Source organism: Nuphar pumila, chromosome 11 (genome assembly GCF_984573655.1).
Source record: "Nuphar pumila chromosome 11, dmNupPumi1.hap1.1, whole genome shotgun sequence".
Taxonomy (NCBI): domain Eukaryota; kingdom Viridiplantae; phylum Streptophyta; class Magnoliopsida; order Nymphaeales; family Nymphaeaceae; genus Nuphar; species Nuphar pumila.
This window is the reverse complement of record NC_143259.1, coordinates 111,354,302-111,375,355: the sequence shown is the minus strand read 5'-3', so window position 1 is coordinate 111,375,355 and position 21,054 is coordinate 111,354,302. Positions and strand designations below refer to the sequence as shown.

General features: G+C 41.8%; 1 protein-coding gene across 1 annotated transcript in view; it reads right to left on the bottom strand.

The window, feature by feature from the left end:
• MSH5 (MUTS-homolog 5) overlaps positions 1–21,054 on the bottom strand; it is a 226,713-nt gene that overhangs the window by 36,582 nt on the left and 169,077 nt on the right. Inside the window, exons 21-24 of the mRNA XM_089980394.1 lie at positions 13,821–13,917; positions 1,569–1,658; positions 1,370–1,434; positions 1,199–1,257 (exon numbers count right to left, since the gene is read on the bottom strand). Coding sequence (XP_089836520.1) covers positions 1,199–1,257; positions 1,370–1,434; positions 1,569–1,658; positions 13,821–13,917 — 311 coding nt within the window. The remainder of the gene's footprint in view (positions 1–1,198; positions 1,258–1,369; positions 1,435–1,568; positions 1,659–13,820; positions 13,918–21,054) is intronic.

The following is a 21,054-nucleotide window of genomic DNA, read 5'->3' as shown; positions in this document are numbered from 1 at the left end:
TATTTGAGACTACCACTTGTGTATAAATAATGCTCTTCTAAGGCATTCTAACTCATTTTGTGAGTATTATAAATAAAATGTTATTTATTTTATTCTTGCTTTTGTGCTTTAATGCATGGTATTGCCCTTAGTGGTTGTTTGTATTTCCTATATTGGCACCTTGTATTATCCCATGATAGACTTGTGCACGAGCACGTTGTGTTTATGTTATCATAAGCCCCTTGTGGTTCTTGCTTTTGTTTTTCCACATATTTCGTAACAACGATATGGTATGATATGTAAGGTTATAAAAGCTCCCATCTAGCTTTAGCTTCATTTTGTAATTTTTCTTATTCTTGCACGAGCTTTTTTTTATCTACTAACCTTGCCTCAAAATCTATTTCATAACATTTGGACAATGAATCTAAGTGCACAAAATTAGAGAGAAACAACAAAAACAAAAAATCATCACTTTTATGAGGAAAATTTTTGCTAATAAGAGATCAACTGGCCTGGTAAGGACAAAGCAAGCACAGGATCATAATAGCTGATGAAGTAGTGAAATTTTCAGATTTCTTTTTGTATATTGTAATTTAATAATTTGAAGTAGAATTAACTATTTAATGCTTTAGCATTCTAAAATCTTTCAGTGGAGAAGAAAATCTGATCTCAATACAAAAAGCAGTTATGAATTCTGAAAAACTAACTCTTGAACTATTAGGGAAACCAAAGAGCAACTCCAAAGAACTTGGATCTTCATCCAAATTTATTTTCACTGATTTGATTCTGCCAACCATGCAGTACGTTTCAGTTTTATGATATTTCACAGAGATGCCGTGCTACAAACATCTCACATCACAATCACATAACGAAATAAAGTTTGTGGTGTAATCATTGTTTGCCTGAATTCATTTTCTGCTACCACCATGATACCCCTATATACCCTAATTATTTTATCAGAATCGGTACCAAACAATGACAACAAAATCCATGCCCTTTCCATTTAACAACAGAACTAAATCCATGAATATTTTTTTTAATCTTCCTGCATTCAATAGAAATATAAAGAAGGCACCTGTGTTATTTTTCTTTTTGAAACAAAATTAGTAGAATTTATTTACAAATATAAGGCACATTTTTTGCTATAAAGCATCTGCGCATAAGAAACAAATATGTGAAAATTAGTGTAACAGAATGGATGAAGATGCTGATCAGTTACCTGCTTCACATAAATGCTTTTTCCTGAGTAATTAGGCCCAGTAATGATGTTCACTAACCCTGAAAAAATGGCAAGTCCAATAAATAAGTAAATAGGTATGCACATGTACATAAATAAATTAGAAAAAGCAAGCAGAAAAGTCATAGATGTCACATTCAACATCTTCTATACCATTTGAGTCAATTTTTGTGTCATTCGGAACAAAGGTATCCACGGTCATCTCTTGTAAAACATGTCTACAAAACAATTTTCTAAGCTATAAGAAACATCATTTTCTCTATTCAAAGAATATTCACTAACTACCACAGATTTGTATTAATATTTAGTTGAATACCGATGTTTTCTGAAATTAAGAAGAATATCCACTAACCTGCCATTTCGTATATCAATAACTGGATCTTCAGTCAGAGTGGGTCTGACGTAATTGTGCTGATGTGACACTAAAGCCAAAGACAGGTAGCTGGAAAGATAAAAGTATTATTGGGCTTAAGTAAATTTGTTTAGGAAAATCAAATACAGAAAAAGAAAACTAGTATTACCAAAATCAATATCAGTCGACTATAGTGTCAATTTTTGCAGAACTGCAGTCTTTGGAGTCGTCCCTTAGATGACTTGAGGAAGAAAGAAAAATAGAAAACAATGGGTTGTTCCTCCCGCAATGACTTGAGGAGACACCCTTCTGACTTTAATATATATAACAGTGGTACAAAAAGATAAGATTCGGAACGAGGAGATACGTAAGAAGGTAGGTGTTGCACCCATTGAAAATAAGATAAGAGAGAATCGTTTACGGTGGTTTGGACATATTCGACGAAGGCCTAATGATGCTCCAGTTAGAAGGATGGAGAAATGGGAAAATATACTAGTTAAAAGAGGTCGAGGTAGGCCTAGGAAGACATGGATGGAGGTGATAGGAAAGGATATGAATGCTTTGAACCTCACCGAGGACATGGCATTGGATAGAAATGATTGGAGGAGAGGGATTCATGTGGAAGACCCAGAATGATTTTCCTTTTTGATTCATATCGCCGACCCCAATTGTTTTAGGATGAAGGCGTAGTTGTTGTTGTTGTAGTGGTACAAAAATAACCTTTCTAGAGAACACAATTATAATAAAGCTACACAATGACCAAAGGACCAAAATATCCCTGATAATATAAATATAGACTGCTGTCAACTGTCAATATTAACATACACATCATACTTAACACTCCCCCTTAAACTGTACATGGGTTAATACCATGGACAGTTTGCTTTTAAGCATCCAATGACGGGAGAAAGGCAATGGTTTGGTGAAGAGATCAGCTACTTGTTCTTCTCGAGGAGGAACAAATAAGGGTTGTATCTCCTTATCTTCCACCTTTTCCAGGATAAAATGTTGATCCAATTTAACATGCTTCATCTTCCCATGTTGAATTGGGTTGGTAGCAACAACCACTCATTCCGATTATAACAATAGATAAGTGATTATCTATCCGTTGTGTCAAGGTAATAAGGAGGTGTTGGTGTAAAATCCACATGAAAAAAAAGTTGGACCTCGGATCAGATCCGGATTCAGACCCGACCCGGATCCAAAAACGGGCATCGGGTCGGGGTACCACCCTGCTTAATAGGCTATGCAGAAGGGGGAGGGGCAAGCGGCAGGCTCCCTCTCCCACCCGTCGCCCTTCTTCATCCCCGTATCCCTGGCAACGTCTCGCTCCCTCTCTTTTTATTTTTTCGGAGCCGCCGCCGGCCACAAGACCGCCGATCCTCTCCGTTCTCTCTCGCCCTCTTTGAGTTCCCCCTTTCAGAGACTTTTCCAGTGGACTCCCGTTGCTCCCCTTTCCGGCAGCCGCACCAACGACCCTCGCTGGCCTGTCTCTCTCTCGCTGTCATCTTCTTCCTCGTTTTCCTTTCTGTCTGATGAGCGCAGTGGGATCCAGCCTAACGGCCATAACCCCTCGTCTTCCCCTTCGTCTCCTCCCATCTAGCAGAGGTCTCGGTCCCTGCCTCCTCCCGTTTGGCAGAGGTCTCGACCCCTGCCATTTGGGCCTTCCGGCAGGCAAGGCCCTGCCTCCTCCCATCTGGCAGGGGCCTCAGCCTTGCGCTTGGATCTTCCGACATGCAGGGGGCGGAGCCTCCCCTGCCTCTGGGCATTTACGTGCGACAAGGGGGTTCCGCCCCCCTGCCTCTTTTATTTTTCGGCAGGCAGGGGGCTGCCCCTGCCTACATGCCTATCCATCAGGTAGGCAGGGGGAAGAGCCCCTACCTTCGTGTGGATTCGGCAGGCTGGCAAGGGCCCAACCCCTGCCGCCTGGGCCTTTTTCCCGCAAGGACGGTAGGGGCTCCTGCCGCCTCTGTCTCCTTTAACAGACCGGCATGGGCCTAGCCCCTGCCGTCTTCTGTCTCACGACTGGCCGACAGAGGCAAGGTTCCTGCCGCCTAAGGCCCTCCGGCAGGTCAGCAAGGGCTAGCCCCTGTCCCTGTCAACATTTCTAGAAGGTCGGCAGAGAGCTTAGCCCCTGTCGCCTTCTATGTTTTCTCCACGGGATGGTAGGGGCTGGGCTCCCTGCTGCCTTAAGTCTTTCCGACGGACGGCAGAGGCCAAACCCCTGTCGCCCTCGGCAATTTTGGCAAGCCATTAAGGGCAAAGCCCCTGCCCTCGCCTGCACCGTTCAGGTCAGGATGGGTTGGGCTCAGCCTGACAGCCAAGTCTACCCCGCCCTCCAGTTTAATTACTTCATTTGCTAACATTTATTTGCAGTTTGCGCAACGGAGCCCATTCGTGCCCCGTGGCCGTCATCACCTACGCTCGTAGGCACACACAACCTCGCAACCCCCTAAGGTAGGGGCAAGTTGCGTGGAAAGACTATGAACGAACAAAATGCTAAAACAAAATGAATAAACATGGAAAAGCAGAAGATAATTACTTCCCTGCATTTATTTCTCTAGGCATATTTCTGTAATTACTTTCCGACACTTATTTTTTATCTTTACATTCTGCATTATATTTCTGCATTTTCTGTTTGTCCTTACTTTTCTGCATATACTTTATGCTTTTACTTTCCGCACTTACTATTGCATCTTTGTTCTCTTATTTCTTTCTGAGTTGTCGCACCCAGTGCGAGGCCTTGCCGCTTGAGTTGAGACTCTCCTTAGGCAAGCCTCGCAGGGTATGCGGTTGTGCGTATCAATTTTTGCTCTTTTCGAAAAGACGCAAAATCGAGTATCGACGCATCCATCTCGAGGAGTTTTTCCTCTGTACAGGTTTCCAGCCTTCTCGAGTGCACAGTGGCATAGCTATGCTAGCCTTTTTCCTATATTCTGTTGGACTCAGCTAGCTTCATCCAAGTTGAGTTACTTGGGAAAAATGTGTGGATCCACAGTGATCCTGAGTTTGTACGTTACCTTTGCTGTAAAGACAACATGGATTTACTTATTGCAGATTATGTGTTGGGTTATCTTTTGGGACACCCATACTTACCCTCGTAGTTGTGCCCTTCGACAGGGACATTATAATGTACTACGATGAGTAGCTCGAGAGGTCGATGAAACCTCGAAGCATGTACTGAGTACATTTGCTGAAATACACAAAAAGTGATGTTGCGCCTTCACAGGCAAGATGCTCGAGTGGGTTTAACAGACCAGAGCATGTAGAATGGGGCGGCGGTTAAGAAACCCTCGTCGTTCCCATTCGCCTCCTATGGTTCATCAAGAGAGGATGGATGGTACAAAACTCTGATGGACAGGTCATTAATGACCACCCCACAGGCAAATGACTCAACTTCCCCCGTCATCAGAGTTAGAGAAAAGGGACTACTGTAATTATCCTAGGTGGTAGTTTTCATACACTTCTGCAGAAGTTGGATGCATCTATAGGCCACAAATGCCTTTGTGAAATTCTCTCTTGGCCACAGGCCGTCCCCTTAGGAGCGGACTCAGTCAGCTATCTGGGGTATAACAAAACATATAGCATAATAAACCCCCAGACCGATCTTGGTTGTTTCTACGTTTCGCATCTGTGCGTACCCACAGGCCAGATAATATCGAAACTAAGAATATCATGTTCACACTACTGCTTGGTTGTAGACTTTGAGATGCATATACTGCTTACTGTGTTTAATGTTACCTATGACAGTTACTTTGCTTTGCTTAGCTACTCTCTACTTGTAGAATTACTTGTTCATAGACAATTGCATGCGTAGTTAATTTACCACTAATTTCTACAATTGCTTATCTTGTGAGCATGCTTTGCTTTAGCCTTTGTTCTTTACTATCTTTCTTCGCACACCTACCTGTTTTTCATGAAACTGACCCATTTTATGGGCAGGTGACGAATAGGTGCCTCTAACGGCCGATGACGCGATGCAGCATGACTCGAGATCTCACACACATTCTACCTGCTCTCTTTTGGCTTTTTCTTGTACTTTTTCTCACTAGGGTAAACCCCCAAATTTATACAAACTGAAAATTAAACATATATATATATATATACCTTTGGGCCCACCAACCGTTTGCTAATGTGTTATTGTTGGTTTTTACACTAACTTGCCCAGAATTCGTCAACTTGTTCTCTTTCAAAATAAAATTTGTTTTTGTTGACAATTTTGAAAGATTTTCTCTAAACATTTTCAAAGGTTTACGAGTTGAAAATTTTGGGGCGTTACAACTTTTGGTATCAAAGCAGGTTAGAAAGAGTGAAGTCTTGACAATCAAGCATCCCATCGTGCTGTAAGTACACTTCTTATATAAGCCTTCTTCCACTGCATAATTAGATTGAAATTATTGTTTTTGTCAATGCCTATAGACTTACTTGAATTATGGATTCTCATGCTGGTTCTGGAAGCGGCCTAAGTAGAGGCACGCGTCGGACGCGTGATCGGTTTGGAAGGGGGAGTGGCCCTTTCGTGGAAAGTGGCGGACACATGATGTCTTGGGCGGATTGCTAGGCTAACCACCCACCCCTACCCACCTTCACCGACAAGCAGGGTGTTGCGCTTCCAGCTATTTATCAGACACCTCTGGCTACGACATGGGCTTCAGTGCACCATAGTGAGTATGGTCGCGTATCGTCCCACATGCAGATCCACCACCCTACGCCTGGCTCACCAGAAGAGGAAATTCCCCTGCAAGTTCAAGTTGAGTGTGTCTTTTGTGGAGATTTAGGACACACCTTGGATACCTGCCTTCTCAGGATGACAGCAATACAGAGTCGTGAGGGTGCTACTTCCCCAGTCTTGATCGACTTGAATCTACCTGCGGTGGATGAGATGCCTCCACACTCAATTGGCGTTGCGGGAAATACTTCACTTACACACCCGCACTAGGCACGCTAATAAACATTTTTGATTCCCTGGTCTACATCTCAGACTCACAAATAAACATTACTGATACTCCAGTATACAACTCAGATTCGTCAATGAACATTTCTGACTCGTCAGAGTACACCCCATCAACACCTCTCTATGGGAAGGAGACCTCATGTGAGGAGTCACCTCCTTTCACCCCTCGGCGCAGATTTAGACGCACAGGCAACAAAAGGGAGTACCTTAGGCAGTTTACTAGCCGCCCCTAAAGGGAGGTAGTACCTGCGAGAGTTTTGATCGGAGTCTGCGAACTCCCTTGTGGAATAACCTTTTTCTTTTTGTCTTATGTACCAGCACTGCTGGATTTTTGTATGAACTACCCTTATAATGAATATTATGAAATGTTATGTCTTCCCTAACAAGTTTCATATATTCTAACTTGTACTTTGTGTTACTTTTAAGGATGGGAAGGAGCTCGAACGAGGATTCGGTCGATGAGTGGTCTGAGTAGAGAGGATTCGTAATGGATTCTCTCAATACGTTGGCTGAGGCGATCAGGAGCCAGGTCCGCGTGTAGCGGGATGAGGCTCCCTCCTCAGAGTCGAAAATTACCTTTGAAAAGTTTTTAAAGCTTGATCCTCCGACCTTCGCCGGCAGGGTAGACCCAGACATGGCAGAGCATTGGGTCAAGGAGACAGAAAGAGTGTTCCAGGTCGGAGGGGGGGGGCTCTGTGTGGACCCGGATCCAATTTTTTTTTTTAAATCACGCGTGTTACACAAGATGCCCCATCAGACCATGACTGCCGATAAAAGGAGTAATTTGTTTCTTCCAGGTGATAAAGTTAGAAGAGTTTAAGTTCTCAGTGACAAGTTGACTGAGAAAAGAAGAGTTGATGGGTGACCTTTTTTTTTGGCTGAGCCCCTTTTTTGGTTTTTTTGGGTGAGCTTTTTTTTTAGTCATATGCAGCCAAAAAAAAATAAAAGAGAGGACACAAGATCTGATCTAACATGATATGTAAGGAACTATACTGACATCATCATGATGTCAGCCTGGTTTTAATTTTTTTTTGAAAAATATAGGAATAACAAGGATGAATAATGTTGTAAAATAGAATAGGTTTCCTTTTTTTCTTTGCTGATCGTTGAGAGGATGCTGAACAGATTGTTAAAAGGTGTTGACATCAAGATTTATACTTGATGTTCAAGAAAAGGGATATATGAATAAAGAATGAGTAAGACGGATGACCCAAACTGTAACGCCCTAAAATTTCAAACTTGCGAACCTTTCAGAAAACAAGCAAGAAACTAGGAAAATCTCTTTCCTTCAGAGTTTGTTTATGAAATCAGTGAAAGACTATTCTTTTGTTAAATCATAAGGCAAGCTGTCAACTTTGGGCACGTTAGCTAAAAGAACCAAAACTCACAAAATTCGGATATCCCAAAGAAAATCTGTTACAAACCCAAAATGTTTAGGACGCGAGCTAAGAGCAGAAAAAAGAAATCTTGAAGCCATCTTGCAATCGCGCCATCGCCCGTAGTATACGTAATCATCACCTGTACCCATAGAATGGGTTAGTTTTGCGAAAAACTAGTAGGTGCATAGGAGAGACTATAGGAAACTAAATTAAGTACATTTAATTCAGTAGGTTACGCAGTTAAACAGGTAAGCAATACAAGCAGGTGAATAGTGCAAACGCGTAAGTAGTACAAGCGAATAAGTAGTGTAAGCGAGTCAGCAGTGCAAGCGAGTAAGTAGTGCAAGCGAGTCAGCAGTTCAAAGCAAGTAAGCAGTACAACTCACAAACGCAGCATACGATTCAATTGATCGTAGGTTGTGAACCACCATGCAACTAGCTTGTTCTCGTTCATAGAACGAGGTCTCTGCATTGAATTAGTATCAGGACATCGTTTGTCGCTCTCACGACTTCTAACAAACGCTTTGTCCTGAACAACCTTATTCTATTCCCTTCTCTCAAAGCCTTATGCGACCAACAATCACCGGTTATGACTCACTAAGGCGTCGTACTTTCTAAAAAAAGCCCACCCTTCCGTAGAAGGTCCAAAACATGATCACTAACTCAAATCGCTAACGATATGATTCTCACATCTGAGTCCTGCATGTAATCATGCTAAAACAGAAACCCGAAGCTATAGATTCATAAGTGGTTATCTCAAACAATCTCAGAAGATCATCACAGTTCACCATAACTTTTTATGGTAAGCAAAAACACAAGATCCACGTCGGATCGCTAGGTTCGGGAGATATACGACCTGACAAGGAATTACTGCCCTAGATGGTATACCTGGTCTTGGTCATACATACCCTCATAACGAGACCTTTGGAAAATCGGTCCCCAAGAAATGCCATATTCAATGAAAATCATTGGATACACACATCAACATAAATGACCGCTCTCAGGGTCGATAGACACTATTACAATCAACAAGATCAACGCCAGATCACCTGATCTAGGAAATGTATAACCTCACAATGAATTCCGCCCTAGATGGTATACCTGGTCTTGGACCATACACTTCCTCACAGGAGTTCACCGTCTTTGCGGCTACCCGTTCGTGGACAATGTACATCCTGATAGAGAATCTACCACTCTAGACGGGTACCTAATTTTGATCATACACGCTCTCGCAGATAATCCTTTGGAGATTAGGTCCTCGATAGACACCCCACTCAATGATATATGCATCAGTAATCGACTGCTCCGAACCACTGACCGCCTCGAGGTCAGTAGCCACAATATGGGCACAAGCATGTATATCAGCAATATGCATCGTATCACTCCACACAGAAGCATATAATCCTACGCATCGTATTATTGCCACAAGGAATATTGCAATCCTCAAATAGGACCTCAAAGCATGCGTAAACGACACATGAGAACACACAGATATGACAATCAAGTTGATTATATAGGCGAAGAGTAACTAACTCTATCTGACAGCCAAACAAAACAACTGAATAAGACAAGTACTCGTAACAATGCTCGTAAAATATACAATTACCATAATATGGCTCAGTCCATCAGCAAGTAATTAAATTAATCGTAAGGCATAAACCATTGCATCGCAAACCATTTATAAGCTATACACGATAAGCAATCATACGGCAACAGTTATATCACAATATGTAAGCAGCTTATAAGACAAGCGGCCACATCAATCATAAGAGATGCAAGCCAACAAGTGCTACGCTATAATAAGCACCAAACAGTTCGACCAAGGGGTAAAGCAAGTCACATGCTAATATGTAGCAACTGGCATAATGCTATTATTATAAGCATTTATCTAGTATGACAAGCTCCTTATTACTCCGCAAAAAACTGCGTAAGCAGTTTAACCAACTAGAGTAACGCCTTGATAGGCGTGCACAATTCAACGAGTAGCATACTGAACTACCGAGCAAGCAAGCAATCGACCAGTGTGAATAGACTTTATGTTTTGATATTACTGGCCCACGGGTACGCGCAGGCAAAACGTAGAAACAACTAAGACAAGTTCGGGCGTCTGTTATTCTATGTATTTTCAATAACCCGAATAGCTAGTTGAGTCCGCTCCTAAAGGACCAACTTTAGCCGAGAGAGGATTCCCCAAAGGAGGCAGTGCCACGGATACATCCAACTTCTGCAGAAGTGTTGAGCTAACTAATGTAGCCCCTTTCCCCTTAACTCCAATGACTGGGGAGGTCGGATCATTGCCCGTGGGGTGGTTGCTAACAACCTGTCCATTGGAGTTTTGTACCGCTCTGTCATTTCCCTTGACAGAACAACAAGAAGCGAATGGGCGCGTTAGGGGTTGCCTAACTAATGACCCATCCTATGTTGTGGTCTTTAACCCATTCGAGCATCTTGCCTATGAAGGCGAATGTGAGGCCATTTATGTGATTACAGCATTATGCATTCAGCATTGTTCGAGGTCGCACAACCATCTCATCCGATCATCACAGTACTAGACGTGTCGTGCACGACTACAAGTACTCTAGGATGAAGGGGGTATAACTCCTCAATAGAAGCCTCAACATGAATGTTTAACAAAGATGTAAAGTTTATCAACTTTACTTTATCTTTTGAAATAACGGTACCTTATGCCAACATTATGCATATGATTATCTCGAATCTCATCCGCTATCGGGGTATCTACATGTCTCGCATGACTCGATACCGGTCTCGATAGACGGGATACGAGTTTTTTAACAGAACAGCCGCTAAGAAGTTCGCTCGAACCCCTAATTCATGATCACCCGAGATATGCCGTAAAGGTGAACAAAACCAACCAATCACATCCTTCTAAATGCTTCGATTTGGGGCAGTCTTTGATGCTTTTGCGCAGATCCCTAAAATCTCAAGTCGACTCTACAGGACTGCGCACACGAAGAGCCAGGATCCTTGCGAGATATCCCTCTCCTTACACGAAGGTGTATCGCCAGCTCTCGACTGAACTCTTGTCGCAAGAGGGAGTGGTAGATGTCTCTTGCATCCTCCATGAGGATGCCTCAAACGCGTATGCAATGAGCGAAAACCTGAGCGTCATCTGCAATAGCAAGGCAGTAACAACACATGCAAAAGCAAGAGCCTGGCGCAAAGCGCGACGACAAAGTAAAGACTGTAAGCAGGAGTGCAATGCAGAACCTTTGCGCGATGCGCGACGGCAAAGTAAAGGACAATAAGCAAGAGTGCAATGCAAAACCTTTGCGCGATGTGCGATGCGTGATGGCAAAGTAAAGGACAAGGATCGCGAAACCGCATCCTTGAGTTAAATGTGTACTCGTATAAATATATATGATATATATATATATGATATATATATATATATGATATATATATGATATATATATATATGATATATATATGATATATATATATGATATATATTTATTTAATTATCCTTTTTAGTTAATTGAACTCAATTCAATTGTCCAAGTCTTTTGTGCAATCTTCCCCTACCTTTGAGAGTTGCAAACTTGCTGGCGTCTGCGAGTGTAAGCGATGGACAACTCGGGTTGTAGAGCGCGAGCAAGATCCGTCGCACGAGCTGTAAAAGTAACAATCTTAGCAAGCTAATACCAAAATAGAAGGTCAGGGGCACTGTCGTCGTCCTGACGTAAGGGAAGCAGAGGCATGGGCATCGTGCACATGCACACCTTCTATAAGCGTAAGGAGCAGAGGCAAGGCCACGAGCCCCTGCTAACATGCTGTCAGCAAACAACAGGGAGGCAGGGGGGTTGCTCCCCTGCCCTCAGAAAGCAAGGGTAGGCAGGGTTGCGCCCCCGCCTTATGAAGGCAACGAGGGAGGCCGAGGCGTCGCCCTTCTTGTCAGAAGAGCAAAGAGACAGGGGACCAAGCCCCCACCCGTTAGCAAAAATGAGGAGGCAGGAGGCTTCGCCCCTGCCTACCGAGTACACAAAGAGGCAGGGGCTTGGCCCCTACCGGTCAAACACGTAAACAAGCAGGGGCAAAGCCCCTGCCTGACGCCCGAGAAGAGGGAGCAGGGAGAGGCTCAGCCCCCTCCCCTGCCGTAACAGGTAGCAGGGAGGGGCTCGCCCCCCTCCCCTACTATAACAGTAAGCAGGGAGGGGCTCGCCCCCTCCTGCATGCTATGAAGTCAAGGAGGGTCGAGCCCTCCCCTGCGAAGATTGAAGACAGAGAGGGCTCGAGGCCCTCCCTATGATAGACAGAGGCAGGGAGGGTCGGACCCTCCCCTGCGCACCTAAATAGGGGAACCGAAAAAGGGCCAGGGGCCTTCAGCCTCTACTGGAACAATAAAAAGGGCAAGGGCCGATGGCCCCTGCTAGGAAAATTAGCAGAGAGAGAGAGATGCAGGAGCCCCCCTGCGACTTTTGGAAGAGGAGGCAGGGGCCAAAGGCCCCTGTCGGCTTGCTTAACAGCGAAACAAGACAACGGGGGGTGCTCGACACCACCCTCTGGGGAGGCCCTGAGCGAGAGGCAAGAAGGAAGTCCCCTTGCCGACGACAGGGGGCTCTACCCCCTGTCAGTCAACCCAAAGAGAGAGGCAGGGGGGGTCCCCCTGCCGATGACAGGCGACGACAGGGGGCTCAGCCCCCCTGTCGGTCGATCCCAAAGAGGGAAGCAGGGGGGAAGTCCCCCTGCCGACGACATGCAACGACAGGGGGCTCAGCCCCCCTGTCGATTGATCCCTCACGGAGAAGAAGAAGAGGAGGCAGAAGGAAAAGAAAAGAGGAGGGGAGGTGGGTGCATACCTGGGGGTCGCTGAAGCGGAAGGCGGTGGCGGTGAGTCGACGACGCCTTCGCAGTAGAGAGAAGGAAGGAGGTGGCCGACAGCGAGTCTAGGGGTCGTCGAGTAGAGGCGTTGCCAGCGAGGGTTATCGCTGGTGAAGGTCGCTGGCACGATTGTCGGAGCTTGGAGGCCGCCTGTCAGCTTTGATCGTCGGTGTCTCCAATCGCAAGTGATAGCGAGAGAGAGACGAAGCAGAGGGGGAGAGAAGGGGAGAAGGTTGTGGCCGGCGACTTCCATCGTCGGCGCCCGACCGTCACGAGATAGAGACAGGAGAGGTAGAGAGGAGAGAGAACAAGAGAGGAAGAAAGGGGTGGGGGTTCTCCTTGAAACCCTTGCCTCGCTGTCTTCAAAAGACACGGGAGGCGGTGCCTCCCTTTTGGGTCCGGGTCGGGTCCGAGTTCGGATCCGACCCGAACCTGAGCCTTTTTTTTTACACAAATAGAAAGAAGTAGAACAATCAAACAGATTAATGAGCAAGAAAGAAAATAAAAGAGAGGTCAGGAAATACAAATATGAATGAAAGGAAACAATAGCCCTTTTTTTTAATAAGACAAAGTTCAGAGAAAAAATAAGACAGAAGGGAAGAAGACAAAGAAGAATCATAGAAGAGAGGAAGATCAGAAATTTCCTACCATCAGACTTTGACCTGATGAGGTGCTTACTCTCGTCCCCGCACTGATACCATGTCAGTTTTTGCAGAGATGCAGTCTTGGGAGTCATGCCATAGATGACTTGAGGAAGAAGAAAGAGGAAGGAGGAGAAATAAAAACCAATGGGTCGTTCCTCTCTCAATGACTTGAGGAGACACCCTGCTGTCTTTAATATACATATAAAACAGTGGTACAAAATACCCCTGCTGGGGAACACAATTACAATAAAGTTACATAATGACCAAAGGACCAAAATATCCCTGATAATATAAATATAGACTGCTGTCAACTGTCAATATTAACATACATGTCATACTTAACATATAGAAGATGTATTCCCATATCAGACACTGAAAAGCTAAAGAAGAGATTAAAGAGACAGTTTCATTCAAAAGAAGGTTTCAAGTTATTTACCAGTCAAGCTCAGCTGAGAAATTAACGGCAGCCTGTATATGAATGAAGAAATGTTGAATCTGAGATATCAAATCTCTGATAATTGCTCTTTCCATATCTGAAGTAAAAAGACATAAATGATTTATACCAAACTATCTTAAATTGGCATCATAAAATGTGGAAATATGCACACATTAGGAGAAATTTTTCTATTAAGCTGTAGAAAAATTAGGTAACTCTTTATTCTGTGCTTTCATTATGTCATAACTCATAACCAAGACAATTTATGATATCAAAATTTTATTATGTAGTTCACAAAAGAATTATTACAGTTTCCAGGAGAAAATATCAGCATTCTCGGAAATTCACTGCACTAAGTTTATTAAGGTATGATCCTAGATTGATTGTAGTAGAGAGTGAATAATATTGTAAAGACCACAAATTTTCTGTGTTTATTAAAGTATTTTATGAAAAATCATCGACCAAGAATAAATCAATGAACTTTTGGATGTTAAAAAGGTATAAACTATGAGATCTGGAAAGGAGGCTTTACCGGTATGCAACCTGCACAAAAAATAGAGAAGAAAGAGAGACACAGAGAGAGATGTAGAATGGCTGGAGCATAAGCCACCGAGCCATAATCATCGTATATATAAATCAGTATACAATTTACATAAATGCCATTAATGAAAATAAAACACATGCACGTTAACAGCACCGTGCGTATTAATGTGAAATGCATGTTAACAACATCATGCCTATGGATCTGGATCTAGATCCATATGCATGCTCTATTTTAACACCCTCCCTCAAGTTGTACATGGTCTTGGAGCATGTACAACTTGTTCTTCAACAGCCAAAATTGTCGTCCTGTTAACCCCTTGGTAAACAAGTCTGCCACTTGATCTTCTGTTCGAACATGACATAGTTGTATCTCTTTCATCTCGACTTTTTGTCGTATAAAATGTTGATCAATCTCAATAAGCTTTGTTCTGCTATGCTGAATAGGATTACATGCAATATTTATTGCGCTTTGATTGTCGCATAGAAGAGACAATCAAATAATTTGTCACCAAGATCACTTAATAAGTGTCTAATCCGTGTAACTTCTGCTGTGCCTGCAACCATCGACCTATATTCCGCCTCTGTACTCGACCATGCCACTGCTTTTTGTTTTCTACTGCTCCAAGACACTAAATTGTGTCCAATGTATACACAGTATCCAAAGACAGATCGTCTGTCATCTGGATCCCTGTCATCTGGATCCCTTGCCCAATCTGCGTCTATGTAAGTGACGAGTTCATGTCCTTGATGTAGGTTATCGTTCTTGTGATAAACAAGTATGTCTCCTATAGTTCCTTTTAAATAACGTAGAATACGCTTTACGACTTCCATATGACCTTCCGTTGGAGCATGCATAAACTGAGATACTTGATTGACAACATAAACTATATCAGGTCTGGTAAAAGTCAAATATTGCAGCATGCCCACAAGACTTCTATACGTTGTAGGGTTGACACAAAGATGGACATCTTCAAAGCTCAGCCTTTGATGTAATACACTTGGAGTGTTGACTGGTTTGCAATTCGTCATCCCGACCCTCTCCAAAAGATCAAGAGTGTACTTATGTTGCATGAGTGTCAATGTGTCTTTTTGTCTGTCAACCTCCACACCAAGGAAGTACCTCAACTCCCCTAAATCTTTCATCTTGAAAGTTTTCATCAAAAAATGCTTCACTTCTTTCACATGATTGCCTAAACTCCCAATGATCACAATATCATCAACATATATGAGCAGAAGTGTAACGATGTTTAACTTCTAGTAAATAAAGAGCGAGTGGTCCAAAGTGCATCTTTTAAAACCATAGCCTTGAATTTGCATGGAGAAACTTTCAAACCAAGAGCGAGACGTCTGTTTCAACCCATATAGAGATTTCCTTAGCTTGCACACCCAGGCAGTAGGATCTTTCTCGGTATATCCAAAAGGTTGTTCCATATATACTTCCTCCTTTAAAACCCCATGCAAGAATGCATTTTTGACATCCATTTGGCTAAGCTTCCATCCTCGGTCGACTGCTAAGGATATGCTGACACGAATGGTGCCCATTTTGACTACTGGACTAAAAGTTTCATTGTAATTTTCACCATATTGTTGCATGAATCCCCGAGCAACAAGTCGTGCCTTATATCTGTCAATAATTCCTTCGGGCTTATATTTTGTTTTATAAACCCATTTTGAGCCAACTACATTCTTTCCTTTTGGCCGAGGTACTATTTCCCAAGTTTGGCACTCATGAAAAGCTTTCATTTCTTCATTCATAGCCTCAATCCAATGACGAGATTGAAGTGCTTGATTAAAACAAGTGGGTCAATTCTGCTTTGTGAGCTGAGACATAAACAACTGAAAATCAAGAGAAAAGGTCCCATAACTTACCCATCGCTGAATAAGATGTCTGATGCATGACGACCTTTGAGCCGGATCACTAGAGATGACTTCGACATCTCTCGGCTCTGTATTTCGGTCCCTTCTAGTGTAAATTTGTCCAGAGAAGCGTTCAACTGATGGCTCAACTGAAAATGGCTCGACATGCATTTGTGGGTCACCCAACTCCCTACTCAAGTCGAAGGACAAGCCACCCGACATGTTTCTCCTATATTGGAAAAAAGATCCGCGCTCATCCATTGATCATATACCTCTATTTCTCGACATGAAAACTGTTCAGAGTCATTGATCTGAAAATTTTGCTCATCAAAAACAATATTCCTGGCGGTCCTAATATGTTTTGTAGTAGAGTCATAACAATAATAGCCTTTGTATTCATCCGCATACCCAACAAATCTGCACTTAGTGGCCTTGTCCTGAAACTTATTTCGCAAAGATGTTGTGAAAATATCTCAAAAAGGAGATAAAGTGTGCGATAAGCACAACACCACCAATGTGCATAAATGCACAAGAACACTTAGAACAAATGTACACGAAGGTACAATAAAGAAACTCAAATGCACAAAGGCATACAAAATATAAAGAATTTTATTGAGAGGAATGGAGAACAAAAGCTCCAAGAAGTGCATTTTACAAAGGGGGAACTCCCCTATTTATAAGCAAGCAAGAAGCCTTGGAGGGGCTCCACTAGCTGTTGGATCCCCTCCAACGGTTAGAATTCTAACCTTTGGAGAGGCCCAACAGCTAGTGTTGGGCCCCCTCCAAGTTGACTTGAGTCAACAAAAAAGAAAGAATAAAAAAGAAAAGAAAAAAGTAAAAGTAAAAGTAAAAATATTACAGCATATTCATAATTATGAATATGCACAAAAGAAGGGAAATGACTATAATACCCTTACGGGTTTTACAAGAAGAGAGAGAAACATATATATATTTACATATATATATATATATAAAGATAGATACATATACATATATACATCATGTATATATTATATGTATCTCTCTTTATATATATATATGTAAATATATACAAAAGAGAGATACAATTTAACACCCTCCCTCAAACTTAGGGCATAATGACCGAAAGTTTGCTAAGGAGAAAGTTGAATCTTGAAGAGCAAAGCGCTTTGGTGAAGAAATCTGCCAACTGATATTCTGAAGTCACATAAGGAAGGTCGATGACTTTTTGTAGATATGCCTCTCTGACATAATGGCAGTCCATCTCAATATGCTTTGTCCGCTCATGAAAAGTGTGATTCTTAGCAATATAGATTGCACTCTTATTATCACAACACATCTTTGTGGGTTCTTGAATTGAAATTCCCATGTCTTGCAGCAACTGATGAATCCAGACAATCTTCATAGTTGTAGAAGTCATGGCTCGATATTCTGCTTCGGTGGATGATATAGACACCTTCTGTTGTTTCTTGCATCTCCATGAGATCAGGGATTCACCTAAAAAAATGCAAAAGCCTGTAGTGGAGTGACGATTATTTGGGTTACCTCCCCAATCAGAGTCAGTATATGCAATTAAATTTAATTCAGAAGATGAGGAAAGGAAAACTCCCTTGTTTAAAGTTCCTTTTATATATCGGACAACTCGGAGAACGACACTCATATGAACGGATGTAGGAGCATGCTGAAATTGGCTTGCAGTATGCACGGCATGAGAGATGTCCGGCCTTGTGATGCTAAGACACATTAGAGATCCCACAAGTTGCCGGTAGGGGGTAGGATCCTCCAAAGGTTTCCCATCATCGATCTTCATTTTTTATCCCACAATTTCAGGGGTCTCACAGATTTTATCATCAGTAATACCTGATCTGTCAAGAATCTCACAAGAAAGTTTAGTTTGAGACAAAAAGTAGCCTCTATCCCAAGAAAGTAAGTCAGATACCCCAAATCTGACATTTCAAACCTTTCTTTTAAAGTGGTTTTAATGTTTCTGATGCCCTTTATGTCACTACCTGTTATCAACATATCATCAACATACAACAGTAAAATCACAATTCCTGCATTAGACTTTTTGAGGAACAGAGCAGTGTCAGTGTAGCATGAGGTAAAACCATCTTGAACCATCACATCATTAAATCGATTATACCAAGCCTTAGGGGCTTGTTTTAAACCATAAAGCGCTTTTTGCAAACGGACTTTCCCCTTTGGTACGTCCATAACAGGAGGAGCATCCATGTAGACCTCTTCATTAAGGTCCCCATTTAGAAAGGCATTTTTAACATCCATTTGGTAAATGTTCCATTTTTTAATAGATGCAATGGTGATCAAACATCTTACAGTAACCATTCGTGCAACGGGGGCAAAGGTTTCTTCGTAATTGATGCTGTATTCTTGACTATATCCTTTTGCGACAAGGCGGGCTTTATATCTTTTGAGAGTACCATCACTCTTGGTTTTGACTTTAAACACCCATCTGCATCCTATTGTTTTCTTTCCTTTTGGAAAACATTGAAAAACCCAAGTTTTGGCTTTGTTGAGGGCTCTAAGTTCGTTGTCCATGGCATCCCTCCATTCTATCATTTCCTTAGCTTCCATAAAATTTCTAGGTTCTTGATATAAGTGAACGACACTAATACATTCCCTATGCTTTGGAGAAAAAGACTCATAGGATATAAATCTAGAAGGATTTTTCCTAGATTTTTCAGTTCTTCGAGAGTGGTTGGAAGATTCACTAAGGTCACTATATTTCTCTATTGCACTTCTAAAAGTGCTTTTATCTCTATGTGTATAGGTAATTGGTTCATTTATCATTTCTTCTTCATTATGAATGGTTTGAGGAATACTTTCACTTATATCCTCATTCATATTAAATTCATCATCGCTAAAAAAATCTTTATTTCTAGATAATAGTTCAAACAAAAAAGAGTAATCGGCATTATCTTCATGAGTTTTGTGTTCTTCAAAACCACTCATGTTTTCTAAAAAGGTTATATTTCTTAAAACATATAGTTTATCATTTTTAATATCATAACACCTAAAACCTTTTTATGTTTCCGAATATCCCAAAAACGCACAAGAAATAGCTTTGGGAGATAATTTATCATTCTTATCGGTGAGAACAAAACATTTGCAACCAAAAATTCTTAACCTATTGTAATCGGGTTCTTTTTTATACAAGATTTCATATGGAGATATTTGATTCAAGTTTTTGGATGGAAGTCGGTTTATGAGATAAACCGATGCAAGAGCCACTTCGGCCCAAAATCTTTTTGAAATTTTTTGATAAATGAGCAAAGTTCTTGTAGTTTCAATTATATGTCTATGTTTTCGTTCGGCCAACCCATTTTGTTGAAGAGTTTTGGGGCAAGACCTTTGATGAACAATTCCATTATTTTCAATATAACTTTTGAAATCATTTGAGAGATATTCTCCCCCGGAATCGGTTCTAAGAATTTCTAATTTACTATTGAATTGATTTTGTATTATCATGTGAAAAACCTTAAAAGTAGAGAAAACCTCATGTTTATGTTTGAAGAAGTATATCCAACTATACCTTGAGAAATCATCCACATAAATAACATAATACGAGAAACCTCCCTTAGACATAACGGGTGCCGGTCCCCAAACATCCGAATGCACAATTTCAAAAGGCTTAGTTGAAAACATAGTTCTTTGTCCAAAAGGTAAGCTTCTCATTTTACCAAGAATACAATCATTACAATTGAAATTGTCTTTACATAAAGTTTTAGCAAAATGTAAATAAGAAAGCTTGACAATATTTGGATGCCCAAGGCGTTTATGCCAAACATTTATATCTTTATGTTGGGCAATATTACAAAAAGAGGGTTTTGGAATTTGAAGAAATTCCATAAGATAAAGATCTCCCTTCCTAGAGCCTTCCCCAATCAACTTCCCGGACCGGCGATCCTGTATCCAACATTTATTTGATGAGAATTTGATATCACACCCATGATCCGATAGTTGAGAGACGGAAAGCAAATTTAAATTTAGTTTTGGTATAAATCTAACTTAAGGAATAGAAAAACCTTGTGTTTCAAAATCACCAATTCCTTTTATTTCAAGAGAAGCCCCATCCGCGGTAGAGACAAAAGAGGGTGACAAATTTTTTGAGTATTTAGAAAGTGCAAAAACATTTGGAGCCATATGAAAGGATGCACCCGAGTGTAAGAGCCAAAGAAACTTACCGAGAGGAGAGAAGGTGGTCATGGCGGCTCCGGAAACGGATCCCTTGAGGAGTGGTTGAAGAGCTTCCATGATTTGATTGAGAGACAAAGTAGCATGGTTGGAAGTTGATGGACCTTCCTTCTTGGTCGATTGGAAAGTAGTAGACATAGCCACCATCTTCTTCCATTTAGGGCATACCAGTTTAATGTGACCCGGTTCTTTGCAAAAGTGGCATATGATCTTACTATAATCTCTTCTTCCATAATGCCCACCATTTTCTCTTCCTCCTTGATTTTTGTTAAAATGAGGGGGTTTGTAGGTTTTAACATTATTCCCCGGTCTTGAGACGGCATAAGCACCCTCATCCTCATCTTTAGAGGGAACGGCCAACACACTTAGATTGGTTTTATTCATTCCCAATCTAGTTTCTTCTCCACTTAATTTGGTAAGCACATCTTCCAATGGAGAAGAAGAGAAAGAAGACAAGAGGGAGGATCTAGTTTGTTCAAACTCGGGTCTAAGCCCATTTAAAAAGTTAAAGAAATGATCCTTTAATAATTGTTTGGCCCTCAACTCAATAGCCTCACCACTCCATTTAGGTTCTTGGAGAGCAAGCTCATCCCAAATAGTGGATAACTCGGCAAAATACTCTCTAACGGACATTTCTCCTTGT